The sequence below is a fragment of the Ovis aries genome, chromosome 2 (genome assembly GCF_016772045.2).
Source record: "Ovis aries strain OAR_USU_Benz2616 breed Rambouillet chromosome 2, ARS-UI_Ramb_v3.0, whole genome shotgun sequence".
NCBI classification, from domain to species: domain Eukaryota; kingdom Metazoa; phylum Chordata; class Mammalia; order Artiodactyla; family Bovidae; genus Ovis; species Ovis aries.
Window position 1 is genome coordinate 3046652 of NC_056055.1, and position 17818 is coordinate 3064469.

The 17818-nt window shown below is 54.3% G+C and overlaps 1 protein-coding gene across 23 annotated transcripts in view; it reads left to right on the forward strand.

Annotated features, from left to right (window-relative positions):
• Positions 1-17818, forward strand: part of CDK5RAP2 (CDK5 regulatory subunit associated protein 2) — a 181388-nt gene that overhangs the window by 107440 nt on the left and 56130 nt on the right. For 12 of the 23 annotated variants that reach the window (XM_027964063.2, XM_027964061.2, XM_042242791.1 and 9 more), the window contains 4 exons: positions 931-1059; positions 7156-7251; positions 9062-9249; positions 17355-17799. In XM_027964063.2, the coding sequence (XP_027819864.1) occupies positions 931-1059; positions 7156-7251; positions 9062-9249; positions 17355-17799 (858 nt within the window). The remainder of the gene's footprint in view (positions 1-930; positions 1060-7155; positions 7252-9061; positions 9250-17354; positions 17800-17818) is intronic. The other 11 variants (XM_027964071.3, XM_027964062.2, XM_060410793.1 and 8 more) reach the window with 3 other exon arrangements.

Below are 17818 nucleotides of genomic sequence, written 5' to 3' on the forward strand. Positions count from 1 at the left end.
GGTTGGGTCTGATTGGCGCTGCGTTTGGGTGCAGGGGACGCCTGCTCAGGGTTGGGTCTGATTGGCGCTGTGTTTGGGTGCAGGGGACGCCTGCTCTGTGTGGTGAGGTGGGGTCTCCCGCTTATTTCAGGGGCGAGTGATTGCTCCTTGAAGAAGGGTTTGGAAAGTCACTGACCACTGGGATTTGAAGCTTGCAGGAAATACAGGCGGTGTCTGATCAGCTGCGTATGTACCTGACCTTGTGAGGCCTGTGCCTTAAAGGAGGGGCCTTGGCCCGGGAGTCCAGGCCTGGCTCTGCTTTGTGCGGCAGCTGCCCTTGCCCAGCTGACCTGGCACTCTGGCCGGTGTTGTACGTCACTGAATTCTCCCGGAACCCCGGCTCTGGGACCTCGGGCAGAGAGCTGCTTTATATCTCGGGCTTTTCCTTGTCAAATGGGGACAGTCATACTGGCCTGTGCACCTCTGTGGGATTTTTGTGAGGGATGACTGGCTAAAGCTCTTGGGAGTGTTTCACTTGCCATGAATTGCTTTGGAACTGAAGACTGCTGTTGTTCTGGACAGCGCTAGATAGGCATAGAGAGAGGAAGGTGGAGGCTCTAGAATAAGCCTCCAACACAGCCTCAGAAGTGTCAGTCTTGGGGATTTTCCTCCAGAATCTCTCAAGTGCAAGACAGAGGTCCTGTACCCTGCAGCCTATTCTACAGATGCCGAGATGGAGGCTTAGACCAGGCAGCTTGCCCAGGATCTCTGGGGCTAGAACAGAGAGATGCTGGTGTTCTTCTCACTGTACGTGGGGGGAGCCTGAAGCCTGGAGTCAGGCCGCCTGGCTCTCTGTGACTGTGATGCTGGGAGGTCTGCTTAGTAACCTTGGCCCCAGGAGGCAGAAGTGTGCCTGTGGGTAGCCGGGCCTCTCCTGCTCTGATCTCCCAGGTCGGCGACCTTATCCAGCTGGTGAAGGAGCTGTATGCGGACAACCAGCACCTGAAGAAAACCATTTTTGACCTTTCCTGCGTGGGTTTCCCAGGAGACAACAAGCCTGAGTCAGTAGATCAAACAGAGGTAAGACGGAGCGTTCTCACCATCGCGAGCCCATCACAAAGAGCAACAGCCCCGCGCACATATCAGGGCTGCGTCTGTTCTGGGGGGTCTCTGGAAATTCCCTTTGCTGTGGACGGGCTTTGGAGGCCTTCTTCAGTCAGCACGTCTGCCCGCAGGGTTCCGCAAGGTTGGGTCGTTTCTGGGAGGACGCACTTGATGTTCTGTGATGCCCGCACTCCAGGCCTGGCCCTGGGATCTGGGCTGCAGGTCACGGGCATCTGGGCACGTCTGGGGGACTGGTAAGGTCTCAGGGGTCGGAGAGTTGTCCCGTCACCCGGTCACTTTGGTAGTGCAGCTGGAGCCTTAACGAGCCCATTACCTTGGAAAAACAAATGAGTAATCACTCCTTCGTTTCCTTTCCGAGTTAACCCCCTAAACGCGCCTTCTCACTGCCGCGCTGCTTCTGCGGCTTTGGCCGGGCGCGTGTTCTTTCTTCCCACACTTACCTGGGACCCCCTGCGCACTGCCCCCACGGAGGACCCGATAAGGAATAGCGATCGGTGTCCCCTGGGCCCACATGTCCAGCTTCCTGCCTCTGAAAGTTCTTGCCTGGCGGCATTTGAGAGTGAACGGGCCAGGGAAGGTTGAGTCCTGGTGTCTGCGCTGCAGAGCGTGTGGTTCCTGGGCGTGCGTGCCCGCTGAGGGTGCGGGCCTGTTCTGGCAGCCCGCCCCGGGGGCAGCAGAGGGAGCCCTCTTCGCCCGCTGACTCTGACTCTCTCCTCGTCCTTGTGACATGTCGTGTGTGCTTTCCTCAGTGCTTGGCCTGACCACACAGTGGGGGGAGGCGGGTCCTGCTGTGGCTCAGGAGGAGCTTGTTTCCTGAGTCCCTGCCTGGCCCTGACGCTCCCCTGGGGGTGCCTTGCTGCAGGCCGGTATTGGGCTAGTTTCAGAAGTCTGGGCCTGTTCTTGCCATGAAATGCACCAGGGCCCCATGCACGTGGGTCCCCCGCACTCTCCCTGGTTAGCCCTGCCTTGAGCCCAGCCTGGTGTGCCACCTAAAGGGAGAGCTCGTTGCCCTGCCGTTTCAGGGAAAGATCTGCCCGCCTGACGCGGTCTCCTCCCACCTGCAAAGTGGGAGGCTCTCACAGGTGTCTATGCTGCGCTCTGGCCATCTGCTCCCTTAAAGAGACAGAGTGTTACTGATCGTACTCTCCAGATAATTTTGAGAAGCAGAAATATGTGCGGTCCTTTTAGGGAGAAGCAAGTCTCTTGGTTTGTTTTCTCCAAGGCGGCGTTTTTAAGAAGCCCCCCGTCCTTCATCTGCTTCATCAGAGTCGCAAATGGCGAGAGTGTGTTTGTTCATTTGCTCTTTGAAAGAAATCTGTTAAATGTCCTCTCATGTCGGCAACCCACTCCAGTGTTCTTGCCTGGAAAATCCTATGGGCGGAGGAGCCTGGTGGGCTGCAGTCTGTGGGGTCACACAGAGTTGGACACGACTGAAGCGACTTAGCATGTCCTCTGGAGGACAGAGAGTTTTTCCTCTTCCCACTCTGAGGTCTTACTAGCAGCCAATTCAGACCTGAGCCGTTTGTCAGGTTGCACGGCAATTTGATGTTCCCTGTGAACAGCCGTGTCCTCTGCTGACCCAGCCCCTGTCTTCCCCTGGAATGCGATGGGAAGATCCGTGCAGGAAGGGCGGCGTTCCCACAGGCATCCTGAGCTGGGAGAGGAAGGAGAGGTTGTGAGGGGCGAGGGGAGGCTGCTGTTCCCTGGGGGCGCGTGTGGCTCTCCTTTGATGAGCAACACGGCAGAGACAAACGGGAAATGCCTATGTGGGCCACAGCCTCGTTGGGGCAGCGGGCTTGTGAAGCAGCAACTGGCGCCGCTCCAGCTCTCTGGGAGCCTACAAATCAGAAAAGGAAAAAAAACAAAGACAGCAAATATAGTGTGTATTTTTAAGTATACTTAGTCTTTTTTTTCCTCCAGTATTTAATTAACCCACAGCATTGCCTAAATTTGGAAAATACAGAAATGACCCCTGGCCCTGGCACTTTGCCACGCGTGCAGTCAGTCTGCGTCCCGGAGTCTCTCCCCATCTCCTCGTGTGCGCTACGCGTACAGGTGCTCGCTCGTGCAGCCCCGTCTCCCGTGTCCTCCAGGGGCTGCTGTGTTAGCACATCTTACTCCATCTTGGGGGTGCCCTGGCTTTACTCACTGCCTCGAGACTGTCGGGCGTGGAGGTTGTTTCCAGGGATTCACTATCTTAAATTACCTGATGAATGTCTTAGAACACAAATCATTTTCTGGGCTTATACTTTTTTTTCCCCCGTAGACTATGTTCCCAGATGAGTAATTACTAGGTCAAAAGTACACATACAGATATGTATATGTGTGTGTGTATATATATATATAATAAACATATAATTTATTTTCATATTACACCCCCACTCACACGACTTTTAACTTGACAAAGGCTACAGAGAGCGGGAGGCCCCTGATGCAGTTTGCCAGGCGTGTCTTTAGGACACAGGCCCTGGGCTGGGCTCCCCCCGAGCGGGGCACACAGTGCTTGCTCCTGCATGTGGGCAGATCACAGAAACCCAGCCAAACTAACAGAAAGCCAAGAGCAGAGATCCTTGTGTTTTAAAGCATAAAGAAAAAAAAAATCTCTCATGGGCTTGCTGCGATATCCCTGTATTTTCTTGCAGACTGTAGGTTGTGTGTTATAGGAGACGTGGTTGAGAGTGGACACGCGGGAGTGATTTGAAGGGACCGCAGTCGGGGTGGTGAGCACGGCCAGCCTTGGCTGTGTGGCACGCAGCCGTCACCTCTGGGGGACAGACCATGCATGCGAGTGCTCAGGAAACACTGGCTCCTCTCGTTATTTGCTTAATGTTGTCATTTTTTTAGGGATGGTTAAAAAGCTAAGGTGTTTGTTTTTCTTTTGGCATGGAGAGGAAGCATGGATTAGGGGGCATAATTTAATTGAACTCACACGTGTAAGACTGTCATCTCGAATAAGAAACAGACCTGGTGTGACTTCAGAGGACAGAAGCGGTGCTCAGAAGCACAGGCTTGTTAACATCTGTTATTAGCAACAGAGTGGAATTTGGTTTGTCAGAAGCAGACTGAGTTTCATGGAAAGGAGGACGCGTCTAGCAATTTGCCTTCATAAGTTCCGAGTTGTAGCCGACTTGTGAAGCCCTTGGCACAGAGCCGGGCATGTAGTAGGCAGTCAATATGCCAAACACAGCCATTTCGATGTTACTGTTTTAGTAAAGTGTGCCGAGCTGGAACTCCAACCCTTTTCTGACTCTTCAGTGTTGTTTTAGCAACACCATAGGGCAAGTGCTTCTAACGTTTCCCGTGTGTGTGAATTTCCTGGGGACCTTGTTAACGTGAGGATTCTGGTCCATTGAGCCTGGCACGGGGCCCAAGAGTCTGCGTTTCTTACGAGCTTCCATTGCTCCAAAGAACACGCTTGAGCAGCAAGATCAGAAGCAATCCCCCAAACTATTTGGTTCCAGCTTTTCGTTTTGGGGGGGAAAAAAAATTGTCCTTTTAGCAGTGTTTCCTGAGCACTGGCCACTGGTGTTAAAACTGAGCCAGACACGGTCCCTGACCCCGGTGAACGTGATGCAGGGAAGCAGAGCTTGGGGGGTGGTGCCTGGGGAGCCTGGGACGGTCCCACCTCCTCTTCTGAGGTCAAGAGAGCTTCTCTCTGGAAGGACAAGAGGCGTCTGCAGAGGCCCGAGAAGGAATAGCCCAAGAGGTGGGGGCAGATCCAGGCCATGCATTGGTTCAGGAGAGATGTCTAGGGAGGGCCTGTTGATTTGTGTCAGATACTCGAGCAGACAAGAAAAAAAGACAGCTGGGAAGTCGCTGGGGACCTGAGCAGTTGAGCAGTGAGGGGAACAGAGGCCGCGTGGCAGTGGATGGAGAAGCAGCGAGGGGGAGGAGATGCAGGGCGAGCGGGGCCCTTGGAGGCGTGTAGGGCTCCTCTCCTGCTGGCGGTGGGGCCCAAAACACCCGCCTGCAGCAACGCGCTGGCCTCTCTGGGCCCTTGTCTTTGAAAACCGATCAGTCACATATGGCATGGGCGACCTGTCTCTGTGTCACGGTATTTAATTTCTTGATCAGTGCTGGAGACTGAGACCTGACTTTTAATTTTAACCAAGTCAGCAGAGGTAAAAGGACACGAAAGCAAGTTTTTATTTCAGCGTAGTTATGAATGGTGTGGTTGTGGTTCTGGAAATGAAGAATAGCTTGCAAGGTTTTGTGATGTCATTTTGGAATGACGCGGGTTAACAATACTTTTTGCTCAGCCAGACCTACAGGAAAACCCTTCTCCGGATCCTCAGGGTCGGGGGGCAGTGCCTCTCTGCCTCCTTCCTGTTCCCAGGAGGGCTCGCGCTCCTGCCAAAGAAGGTGTGGGGACCTTTCCTGAGGAGTTTCTGGAGGGTGTCGGCAGCAAAAGCCATGTTGCAGAAGGTGAGGGTGAAGAGTCCTTTCAGGAACCTGGAGGGAGGCAGGCAACACCAGTGACCGGAGCTGTTGGTGGACCAGAGAGGAAAACGCCATTACTTGGCTTCTTTTTTTTTTAAGATGAGAGAGGCTTCTCCCCAGTGTTTTATTGCGAAAAAACTCGAACTTAGCAAAGTGAAAAGAACTTCAGAGTGGACACCCATATACTCACCCCGTAGATTCTATTATTAATCTTTTCCACCGGCCATCATCTTTTCACCTTATCTTTTTGATAAATTTTCATGTAAATCACAACCAGTATGTTGTTACGCTCAGTCGTGTCTGACTCTGCAGCCCCATGGATTGTAGCCCACCAGGCTCCTGTCCATGGGATTCTCCAGGCAAGAATACTAGAGTGGGTTGCCATTCCCTTCCCCAGGGGATCTTCCTGACCCAGGGATCAAACCCGGGTCCCCTGCCTTGCAGGCAGATTCTTAACCATCTGAGCCACATATGTAAGATTCTGACCCTGGCAAGTTTTCTATAAAAGACTTTCCGAAGTCACTTTGCTTTATTTTTCTTCTTCCAAAACAAGGGTTTCCTTTAGAAGGAAGATCAGGAAGGTTTGAGTTAGGCTGGGAAAATTATGGGCTGAGGGACTCAATGTAAGAATTCCTGAAATCACAGTATGGAGACAGAACCTTCGATGAGTCATATGCACAGCGCGGCAGCCGGTGGCTGAGGCTCAGCTCGTGGTTTTAATGCCATGGGGCAAAGCTGACTCCTCCATGGGTGAGATGAGCTTTAGGATAGTTTTTGAAATGGCGTTGGCCACCTCCCCTCTCACTTTTTCCCTGGATGATATGCGTGTCTCATGACTAGAGTTTTTGCTCTTCCAGCGAGCTGGGATCTGGCCCTGTTGACAGGTGCTGTCCCTCCTGTAGCATACAGACTGCAGAAGCTTTGGGATTTACACTGCTTTAGCGCGTTAGGGATCTAGGCCACCTTTCTAAATAACTCTCCTTCATTTTCAAAAGCAGAAAGTTATTGTCAAGCAGGCTTGATACTCTACTCACTGGCCATGAGGACTTTTTTGTCAGCCAATGACCGTGTGGCTGAGACTGTCCATCTTAGATGCATGACCGTCCAGAAAGAGGTTCAGCCCCCATGCTCAACAGGGGAAGGTTTGCAGACACTGGGGCCACCATAACTTTCATACACTGCTCTCTTGCTGTCTGATGGTTTCAGTTCCATCAACAGCTCTTTTCCAAAATCTGGTTACTTTTCTATAATCTGAAAGCGAATTCAGCGACGGCGGAAATGGGGAGAGCACACTCAGCTTCCAGGTCAGGAAGGCTGTGCGGGGCAGAGGGAGACGGCTGTCGCTATTTCTCAGGGGATCTGTCCTTAAATTCTGCCTGATTCCAGGCAGCTGTGTGTGGTGCGCCAGCACCAGCAGCTCTGACTCTGGCTGACTCTCATTTCTTGGCTTTGGCATCTGTCTCTGCCTCTCTTTCCGGTTTTTGGTTTTGTTTGTTTGCTTGTTCATTCATTCTGCATCTGTTAAAAAAAGACGCCACCGACTTCTTCACACATGCTCATGCTGCACACACTTTTGGGTTGCGTTTTCACACCATGCCGTGCTCCATGTAGCTTCTGGCTAGCAAGGAGGACGCAGACTCCACCGGAGCTGGAGAGGAGGACGAGGATGGTCTGCTGAGTGACGAGTGTCTGGAGCAGAGTCGCAAGGTAGGAACACCTGCCCCTGTCTGTGCCCAAGCCCGTCTCCCGCCCGGAACGAGTCCGACGGGTTGCTGTTCCGTCCACCCATGTGGGGTGCCTGCCGTGTGCCCGTGGGGAGCAAAGAGGAGCTCTCTGCCTTTGTAGAAGCTGCAGGTGAGGGGGCAGAGCCACTCAGGAGGCAGGAGAGCAAACACGTAGTTGCAGATGGAAAGCGGGGCCCTTAGGGCATTAAAATCGGCCTCGGACTCGGGGCCTACACGGCTCTTTAGAACTCTAACCCAGCCCATTCATTTTACGCATTGGAATCGGAGGCCTGGGAGAGGAGATGGTTCCTCTGGGGCTCAGAGTAGGTCAGTGACACAGTCGGGACCCGTGCCCTTGTCTCGGGGATGACTATGGACCCCCAGATCATTTGCTTGCTGTGTAAGGAGCCACCGATAGAGCCGGACTTTCCTTCCCTGGGCCCGTCTGCAAGCTTCTGATCTGAGACCTGGATTAGGGCTGCCCGGGGGTTGTGGAGAGCTTTGCTCCAGGCGTGTGGAGACTGAACTCTTGGAGTAAGTGTTTTCCAAGGTTGAAAGAACTGAAGACTGGCATGTGGTGGGAGCTCGGAGGCCCGCAGATTTGACGTTTGTGGCTTTCAAGGTGTTGGGTTCATGGAGTCCCCAAGGCGAGGTCATCCTTGTGAGAGTTTTGCAGAGCGAAGCAGTGAAAAGTCGGGGCTCTGGAGTCAGATGTGATCTGGAGTCTTGGTCACTACCTCTGTGACTTTGGTTACTCCTTGCTTAACCCCTAAGCCTGTGTTTCCCCATCAATGAAGATAGTAAAACTCCCTTGTTAGAACTGTTGTGATATTTGAATAGAAGGTATGTACTAATTGCCCAGTGAATGGCAGCAACTGCTCTTTTTATTATTATATTCTAGACTTTTCCTTCTGTGGAGCTTGCTTATTTAGATGGATTTAATAACTAGATCGATGGCAAACAAGACCCTATAAATGACAGCTCATTTGTGTGGGTCTTGTCTTCCGTTTAAAAACCTTAAGCATTTTACACGTGTGGAGAGAGGGGTGTGGTGGCCAGTGTGTGTGTTAGAGCAGTAATGAAGCCAAGGGGAGTTATTTATAGACCGGTGGAAGAAATTCACAGCTCTGGAAACGGGGAGGAGGGATGCTAATTGCAGCACCTCGAGACATGCCCAGCACAGGCTTTAACTAGATGTTTCCTTGGCACGACTCCTCTGGGACCCTCAGTGACCCAAGAAGGCGGTTCTGTAAACATCTCCTCTCCGTGGGAATTAGGAGCTCTCCATGGTCCTGATGAGACAAATCAAAGTCACGATAATTAGGATGTGTCTGTAAAGAGGCTGGCTTTCTGATATATAATGAGGAAGATACATTGCAAGAGGTGTATAATAAATGTCTGCAGCATTGTGGATGGCAATTAACAATGTTCCGGATGCTTCCTAGAAGGGAAATGTAGAAAGTAGGCCGGGGGGTAGGGGAACACGGCTAGAGCAGGTGAGACACCGTGGCGCAAACTGAGGCGGGCCCGCCATCCCGGTTGGCTCTCGTTGCTACCTTGGCAGGTGGCGTCCCTGTGCCCATTTACAGGTGAGGGAACTGAGGATGTGGAGAAGTAAACATCTCTGCACCGTGAGCAGAGTGAGCGTGTGTGGCCCGCAGGCCTGCGCCCCCGTCCTTCATTTTCTCGCGGGTGTTTGTACTCGATCATCACCACCTGTCTCCGTCCTTTCTCTGCCCTCCCCCTGCCCCCTCTTCTGTGTCCATTATCTGACCAGATACTTTGATTTGCAGACTGTGGAGGACAGTTCCAAAGGGGGCTGCAAAAATGGATATTTAAGGCACGCAGATTCCAGTATCTTAGACTACGGTGGAGCGCACACATCCGGCGGCCCTGGAGACCAGGGTCTGGAGGAAGGCGAGCTCGTGAGCCTGCTCGCCCCGCTCTTCAGCGAGAAGGCTGTGCGGTTCCTGGAATCCAGGTAGACACGGGGCCCAGGCTGTGCACTGTCTGCAGTTAGAGGGGAGGACAAGCTCATTGTGTTAAATGGCTTTAGATGGTGGTGCTCTGCAATTTACCTGAGAGAGAGCTCCTGAAATGGCTCGGAAGGAACCTTGCCAGTCGTGCAATTAAGTAATTAGGCTGCATGCTCGTGGCTGCAAGGGGACTGCACTCAGCAGACCCACACACACGCCCAGCACAGAGAGCTGAGACGAGACCCTTCAGAGTGGTTCCTGGGAGCTCGGGAAGGGCTGCCCGGCTGTCCGCTTAAGGGCTCGGCCCTCCCGAAACCCCTCCCAGTCTCTCCAGCAGCTTCACCACTTCCACTGTAGCTACGACTCTGCTGTCTTACGTGGAGCTTGAACCACAATCCCCTTCTCATTGTATCTGCTGGGAGTCATTCCTCTGCAAGGAAACACTCCAGGGTGTTTTCCTGAAAACAAAAAAGGAGAAGTCTTCAGTACACATGTATTATCAAAATTAGTCCTTTAGGAGCAAATTTCCCCTCTTGCCCATTCTTTTCACTCCGCCGTAGCAGCTGCTCTGGGCTTTGGAGCTAGAGGGAGCTGTGCCTTCCTCTCTCTCTTCCTCCATTTCTCCGACTACTTCTTGGTGTCGCCATGAGGAGCGGGAAAACGCTGTTCAAGGAGAATGGCTGGCGTGTGCCGGTGTTCAGTGAAAGCTTTGTCCTCCTCCAGCACAGATGGTCAGATGGAGCTGGTGCCATGCCCGGCACTTATGGCGCGACCAAGAGCCTGGTGGTGCTCATGTCCTTGGTGGGCTCAGCCTTGTGGGCACTTCTTCAGTTGGAAAGATGGCAGTGTTCTGTAAGCTCAGAGAGGCCACCTCCCCAGCCCCTGACGTCTGCTGAACATTTACCTAGCGTGAGTCCTCTAGGGCAGCGGTCCCCAACATTTTTGGCATCAAGGACCGGCTTTGTGGAAGACGGTTTTTCCACATGGGGTAGGGGCATGGTTTGGGGATGATTCAAGCGCACTGTATTTATTGTGTACTTTATTTCCATTGTTGTTACATCAGCTCCACCTCAGATCATCAGACAGTAGATTTTGGAGCTTGGGGACCCTATTCTGGTATATTATCACAGGGAGTTAGGCGACTGTAAGTGAGAAACGGAGGGTTTCCTCAGCATCAGCCGCTCCTGTGTTAAGAGTTAAAAGATGCACCTTGCCCTCTCTGAGGACCACCCAGGAATGTACTTGGGTGACATGAGCTGGGGAAAGTACGACAGGTGGTGGGGGTGCAGGGAATCAGGGCCTGGGAGCTCCCTCCTGGCAGGTCGGAGCTTTTCAGCCCCCAATCCTTGTTGTCATGAAAGCACATGGGCTCAGAGATTCCATCAGTAAAAACCCAAAATTTGTATTCTCAATCTCCTGATGTTTGAAAATCTAGACTTTATTTTTAAAGAAAGCGCTTTATGGACTGACTCTCTCAAAAACTTGGGTGAGATTTTTTTTTCTATGCTTAAAGCCTCTCGTGGGTTCCTGTCGCCTTTGGAGTGAGCCTAGCGCCTCTTGGCCTGGCTCCGGCCTGTCTCTCTGTCTTCTCAGCACTTGCCCTTGCTCACACGGGTCTTTCTGCTCTTGGTCATCCCGGCTTGTCCCCTACTCGGGGCCTTGGCAGCGCGGTTCCTCCTCCTGCAGTGCTCTTCTCCAGGATGAGGCGGTGTCTCAGCCCCACAGAGAGGCCGCTCCTGCCCACTCTGTCTAAGGAGAATCCCTGTGTCTCACTCCGTCTGGGGACTGGTGCCCTCCGCCCCGCCTTACCAGCCCTTCTTCCTTGTACTTCTCCTTGCTGTGTGTTGTCTGATTTAGTCATCAGTGTCTGTGTGACTGTCTGTCTCTGTAAAGAAGCGTCAGCGTCATGATTCTCTTTTTTAGCTAGTCTGCTGTCGGCTGCGCCGGGTCTTTGCTGCTGCGCGTGGGCTTTCTCCAGGAGCGGTGAGCGGGGGCCCCTCTCCCGCTGCGCTGTGCAGGCTCCACCGCGGTGTCTCTCTTGCGGCAGAGCCCGGGCTTGCGGGCGTGTGGGCCGCACTGGTTGTGGCTCACAGGCTCAGTTGCCCCGTGGCATGCGGCATCTTCGTTCTTGGACTGGGGATTGAACCCGCGTCCCCTGCATTGGCAAGCTGATTCTTAGCCACCGGCCCGCCAGGGAACTCCCAGCACCATGATTCTTTTACACCGTGCGTTTCACAGCTTTACGTGACAGATGGGAGGGGCTTGATGAATATTTGAATGAATATACTGGCAACTAGAAGCTCAGCATCAAAGCAGAAGGTCTACGTTTAGAGAAGGAGGAGGAGCGCAGTGCCTCTGTGGAGTCAGAGAGGCCTGTGTTCTGCACTCTGTGGCTGCCACTTTTGCTCAGAGATCTTGAATCTTCATCTGTAAAATGGGTTAGTAATCCATCATGGCCCCACTGTGAGGACTGACGGCGCTGAAGGTCCTTAAGGGTCTGGCGTGCCGCTAAGTGATTACTGAGTGTCAGCCCCTTTGCCCTCACGCCTTCTGCGTGATGGAGATGCTCAGGGTAAATGAACAGTGTTTGGGCCTCTGACAAGACCCTCGAACGGAACCATTAGAAAGGTCCTGATTGTGGCGACAGCTTAATGAATCTGCTGTTCAGATTTCTAGCAGAGCAACACTTGTAATGTTTTATTTAACAGCACTCCCACTTTACTATATTATAACGGCCTCTTTCACCACCTTTTACTACCCATTTGTAAGTCTTTCTTTCCTGAATTTTACTGGGTGTTGTTTAGTTGTGAGTAATGGTCCTCCTCTGGCTAGCTCAGTAGCAATTGTCATTATTTTTAATCTATATTAAGGGAAGGAGAGGAAAGGAAAATTTACTTTAACATACTTGAAATACCAGAAATATTTCTGAAGTCTGAGTTTACTGAATTTTAAGATGGTTGGTGTCGTCTAGATGACTCCATATTAGAAGTGAAAAATGTACCACCCATTTTAATTCTGTTTTCCGTACTTTTTGTTGTTGCCCCATTTCAGCGTGCTGTGACTGTTCAATGTGAATTGAGTTGACTCTGCCCCAGAGCTGGGTGTTAGAAATCCAGATGTGAGTCAGCTGTCAGTCCTGCCCTTACAGGGCCCAGTGGGAAGGTAGCACCAGGGTGCCTGTCACTTCAGTGGCAGCAAAGGTCCGGAGGAAGGGGAGGCTAAAGTGCGCTAAAGGACTTGGTAGCTCTGGTCTGTCTGGCCAGGTGTTTTGAGATGAGGAGACGCCGCAGCAGCGGGAAGGGTCCCGATGAGGCCTCTCCAGCCCCCTGCACCCTCCTGACCACACCGCCCCATCCTGACCGCATCTTCCTTTTCCAGCTGGCCCCCTCCCTCATTGCTTCCCCCCTCTTCCTATCCTTATTTGTTTCATAATTTTCTGCCCCCGTTTCATAAGTTCCTTTCATTTTTATGAATCTCGTTTCCTGCCTTTATTTTTCAGATGATGGAGACATACTTCTTTTAAGTCTTCTTCAGACTGCTTTAGCTTCTTTATCTCCTTGAGCGTGGACGCTCCTCTGCCGCTTGCCGGCGGTCTTGCGTAACAGTGGACCTTGTCTGCAGGAGCGGCTGGCCTGCGTCCGCGGCCCTGCTCCGCCCTTCTCCACGCCCTGGCCCCTCCCTGTGCTGTGGTTCGGAAGTTGCCTTGACTTGTCTCTCTGGGTCTTACCTTCAGGGCAAGACGTTTGCCTGACTCTTCTTCCAGCCGTGGGAGCTGAATGCCTTCCGTGGGTGCCTCCCCTCTGGGTCTCCCCTGTCTCTGGCCTGTGGACGTGTCTAACTGGATTTGAGGCCTGTGTGTGCCTTGAGCACTTTCGTCTGCTTTGCGGTCATTTACACACGTTTAGTCCCTCAGTCGTGTCCGGCTCTTGGGCCCCCGCAGACTGTAGCCCACCAGACTCTGCTGTCCGTGGAATTCTCCAGGCAAGAATACTGGAGTGGTTTGCCCTGATTGCTCAGATGGTAGAGAATCTGCCTGTAATGTGGAAGACCCCGTTTCGATCCCTGGGTTGGGAAAATCGCCTAGAGTAGGGAATGGCTGCCCACTCCAGTATTCGTGCCCGGAGAATCCCATGGACAGAGGAGCCTGGCGGGCTACAGTCCGTGGGGTCACAAAGAGTCGGACACGACTGAGCGGCTAACACGGACCTCACTTCCACATGTGTCTAGGGCAGAGCGGGAGGGGCTCTGCGTGCAGTCACACCACGCTCGCAGCTGATGGGAGTCTCCCCGTTCGTTCTCTGCCCACAGCCAGGGTGTGCCCCGTGTCACACAGGCCTTGCGCTGGCTCCCTCCCGTAAGAGGGCTCAGCGCTCCCCGCCTGGCTCCCCAGCCGCGTCTGCCTGTCCTTCACAGCGTGTCTTCACTCTGTTCATGCTGCTGTGTCTGCTTAGAAGAAGGTTCCGCTTCCTCTCCCTCGGCTAACCTCTCGTCAACTCTGGAGGCCCCTTCCTGGCGCTCCTCTGCCACCCCCAGTGTGGACGCTCTGGGCTGCCTGCCCATAAGCCTGCCGACCTCCCACAGAGCGCGTCTCCCTGCGCGGCCTGTGGAGCGGTGGCTGGTGTGCGTATCACCCCCAACACCGGTCCTGCAGGCAATTCTGCAGCCCCAGCGCCCAGCACAGTGTCTGGCTCGGGAAACAACTCACAAGCGAGTCTTCTGGAACTGCTCCAGAGTCTTCTACATGCTGACTTGGTTTGGTTCCTGGGAGAGCAACGTCTTGAGATATAGACCTGGGTACAAGGGATTGATTTAGGATGCGACTGCAGGCAGCAGGAAGGAGGGATGCAGAGGGTAAGGGAGGGAGGGAGGCAAAGGCGGGAAGGCTGCAGTATGGTCTGGTTCCCGCTGTGGGCAGCCGGGCCGCTGTCCTGCCAGCCTCGCAGGGACAGTGTCCACCGTGTCGGAGCCAGTCCTCGGAAGCTCGGGGGACTGGGATGTTCACCCAGCAGCTCTTTCCCTCCCCTGGCTGAGAGTTCCCCCTGGAGCCGTGAATGAGCTCAGAGGGCCCTGGGAAAGGGCCCAGGGCTGCAGGGAGACGCCGGGGGCGCTGGAGGAGGGATCTTTGTCCACAGGAGCTATTCCTGCCGTCGCAGCTGAAAGTCCAGGGAGGCCCGGGCTGTGCGGCAGGAGACGAGAGAGACATCTGCTCTCCACGCGTGCTTCGGTTTAATCCTCGCAGCACTCTGTGCAGGGAGACACCACCCGGGGAGACGGCTTTTGTGGTGTGTTTGTGGCGTGTGTCTGGTGTGTGTCTGGTGTGTGTCTGTGCTGTGTGTCTGTGGCGTGTGTCTGGCGTGTGTCTGTGGCGTGTGTCTGTGCTGTGTGTCTGGGATGTGTGTGTGTCTGGGGTGTGTCTGTGGTGTGTGTCTGTGGCGTGTGTCTGTGGTGTCTGGCATGTGTCTGTGGTGTCTGGCGTGTGTCTGTGGTGTCTGGCGTGTGTCTGTGGCATGTGTCTGTGGCGTGTGTCTGTGGTGTCTGGCGTGTGTCTCTGGCTTGTGTCTGTGGCGTGTGTGTCTGTGGCGTGTGTCTGTGGCGTGTGTGTCTGTGGCGTGTGTCTGGTGTGTGTCTGTGGTGTGTGTCTGGTGTGTGTCTGTGGCGTGTGTCTGGTGTGTGTCTGTGGTGTGTGTCTGGTGTGTGTCTGTGGTGTGTGTCTGTGGCATGTGTGTCTGTGGCGTGTGTCTGTGGCGTGTGTCTGGGGTGTGTGTCTGTGGTGTCTGGCGTGTGTCTGTGGTGTGTGTCTGGGGTGTGTGTGTCTGTGGCGTGTGTGTCTGGGGTGTGTGTGTGTCTGGTGTGTGTCTGTGGTGTGTGTCTGTGGCGTGTGTGTCTGTCGCGTGTGTCTGTGGTGTCTGGCGTGTGTCTGTGGTGTCTGGCATGTGTCTGTGGTGTCTGGCGTGTGTCTGTGGCGTGTGTCTGGCGTGTGTCTGGTGTGTGTCTGGCGTGTGTCTGTGGCATGTGTGTCTGTGGCGTGTGTCTGGTGTGTGTCTGTGGCGTGTGTGTCTGTGGCGTGTGTCTGGTGTGTGTCTGTGGCGTGTGTCTGGCGTGTGTCTGTGGCGTGTCTGTGGCGTGTGTCTGGTGTGTGTCTGTGGCGTGTGTCTGGCGTGTGTCTGTGGCGTGTGTCTGTGGCGTGTGTCTGGTGTGTGTCTGTGGCGTGTGTCTGGTGTGTGTCTGTGGCGTGTGTGTCTGTGGCGTGTGTCTGGTGTGTGTCTGTGGCGTGTGTCTGGCGTGTGTCTGTGGCGTGTCTGTGGCGTGTGTCTGGTGTGTGTCTGTGGCGTGTGTCTGGCGTGTGTCTGTGGCGTGTGTCTGGTGTGTGTCTGTGGCGTGTGTCTGGCGTGTGTCTGTGGCGTGTGTCTGGTGTGTGTCTGTGGCGTGTGTCTGGCGTGTGTCTGTGGCGTGTGTCTCGTGTGTGTCGGGTGTGTGTGTGTCTGGTATGTGTCTGTGGCATGTGTCTGGTGTGTGTGTGTCTGGCGTGTGTCTGTGCTGTGTGTCTGTGGCGTGTGTCTGTGGTGTCTGGTGTGTGTCTGTGGTGTGTGTCTGTGGCGTGTGTCTGTGGCGTGTTTCTGGCGTGTGTCTGTGGTGTGTGTCTGTGGCGTGTGTCTGTGGCGTGTTTCTGGTGTGTGTCTGTGGCGTGTGTCTGTGGCGTGTTTCTGGCGTGTGTCTGTGGTGTGTGTCTGTGGCGTGTGTCTGTGGCGTGTTTCTGGCGTGTGTCTGTGGTGTCTGGCGTGTTCTGTGGCGTTTGTGTCTGTGGCGTGTGTCTGTGGTGTGTGTCTGTGGCGTGTGTGTCTATGGTGTGTGTGTCTGTGGTGTCTGGCGTGTTCTGTGGTGTGTGTCTGGGGCCTGTGTGTCTTTGGCGTGTGTGTCTGTGGCGTGTGTGTCTGGGGTGTGTGTGTGTCTGGTGTGTGTCTGTGGCGTGTTCTGTGGTGTGTGTCTGTGGTGTGTGTGTCTGTGGTGTGTGTGTCTGGTGTGTGTCTGGGGTGTGTGTGTCTGTGGTGTGTGTGTCTGTGGTATGTGTCTGGGGTGTGTGTGTGTCTGGTGTGTGTCTGTGGTGTGTGTCTGTGGCGTGTGTGTCTGTGGCGTGTGTCTGTGGTGTCTGGCATGTGTCTGTGGTGTCTGGCGTGTGTCTGTGGCGTGTCTGTGGCGTGTGTCTGTGGTGTGTGTCTGTGGCGTGTGTGTCTGTGGCGTGTGTCTGTGGCGTGTGTCTGTGGCGTGTGTCTGTGGCGTGTGTCTGTGGTGTGCTCAGTCTCTGCTGTCATCCAGTCTCTGTGGCTGTGCAGTTGGCTCGTGTCCAGCTCTGCGATTCTGTGCACTGTACCACACCAGGCTTTCCTGTCCTTCACTGTCTCCTGGGGTTTGCTCAGATTCATGTCCGTGGAGTTAGTGATGCTATCTAACCATCTCATCTTCTGTCGCCCCCTTTTCCTCCCGCCTTCAGTCTGTCCCAGCATCAAGGTCTTTCCCAGTGAATCGCCTCTCTGTATCAGGTGGTCAAAGACTCGCTGCACTTTCCTAGAACTGCAGTTAGAACTTGAAGCCATCTTTTCTGACTTCAGAGCCACGGCTCTTTCTGTCCACAGTGGTTCTCAGCGCCCCTTCATCCAGCAGCTTTACTGAGCACTAGTCATGCGCCCTGGTGGACCAGGTCACTCGTGGACCCGCCAGGTTGGCCATATTCATGCAAAGCTGTCCTTTTCCCTGGATGCAGGAATGGGCGGATCTTGCAGTTGTCATGAACACTTGATGACCCCGTTTGCTTGTCCTAAGCCCAGCCTGTATCCAGGTGGTCGTGTGGCCCCCTCGCGTGCTGGTCACCTGTGTCAAAGCAGTTCTGTTCTCATCCGTGAAGCAGACATGTGGCGCCTCCTGGTGTGGCTGTCCGGAGGCGACCCGGATAGCCTCCTTGGCGTGGGTCCCGGCTCATGTCAGTGCTCACGGTGTTTAGATTCTGCAGAATCCGGGCCAGAATCAAGGGGGAAGCTTTGGAAGCTGGGGGGGGGGGGGGGGGGGCAAGGCCAGAGCAGAAAGTGAGTCCTCCTGCTTCCTTTCCCTTCTGGAGAAACAGGCCAAACCTTCTGAAAGCGCTCTGTGAACGGCTTCTGGAACAGATGTGCTTGACGGAGCAGGAGGCTACGGAAGGACACCTTGGTGCTAAAACGGAAAAGATGCTGAGGCAGGCGGCCGTTCAGCTAAGAGGCCGTTCAGAATTCGGACATTTCATCCAAGCCAGCTCATCTCCCGTGCCTCCTGATGAGCTGCAGTGGCCTCGGGAAGTCCAGCTGGCGCAGGGGGCTGAGGCGTCCAAAGCGGAGCAGAAAGACGCCTCCGTGCAGACCTCGGCCGTGGAGGGCGACATGCTCAGATCCGGACACAAGGGCCCGAGAGAGGCTTGGGAGGAGCAACCAGCAGACACCGTGTTCAGTGCTGGACGTCGGCTGGAGGAGCCCTGCAGGATGCTGGGGCGGCAGGCCACCGCCCCCGCCTTCCCCAGGAGGACCGAGAAAGTAAGCTCTCCCACCCGCT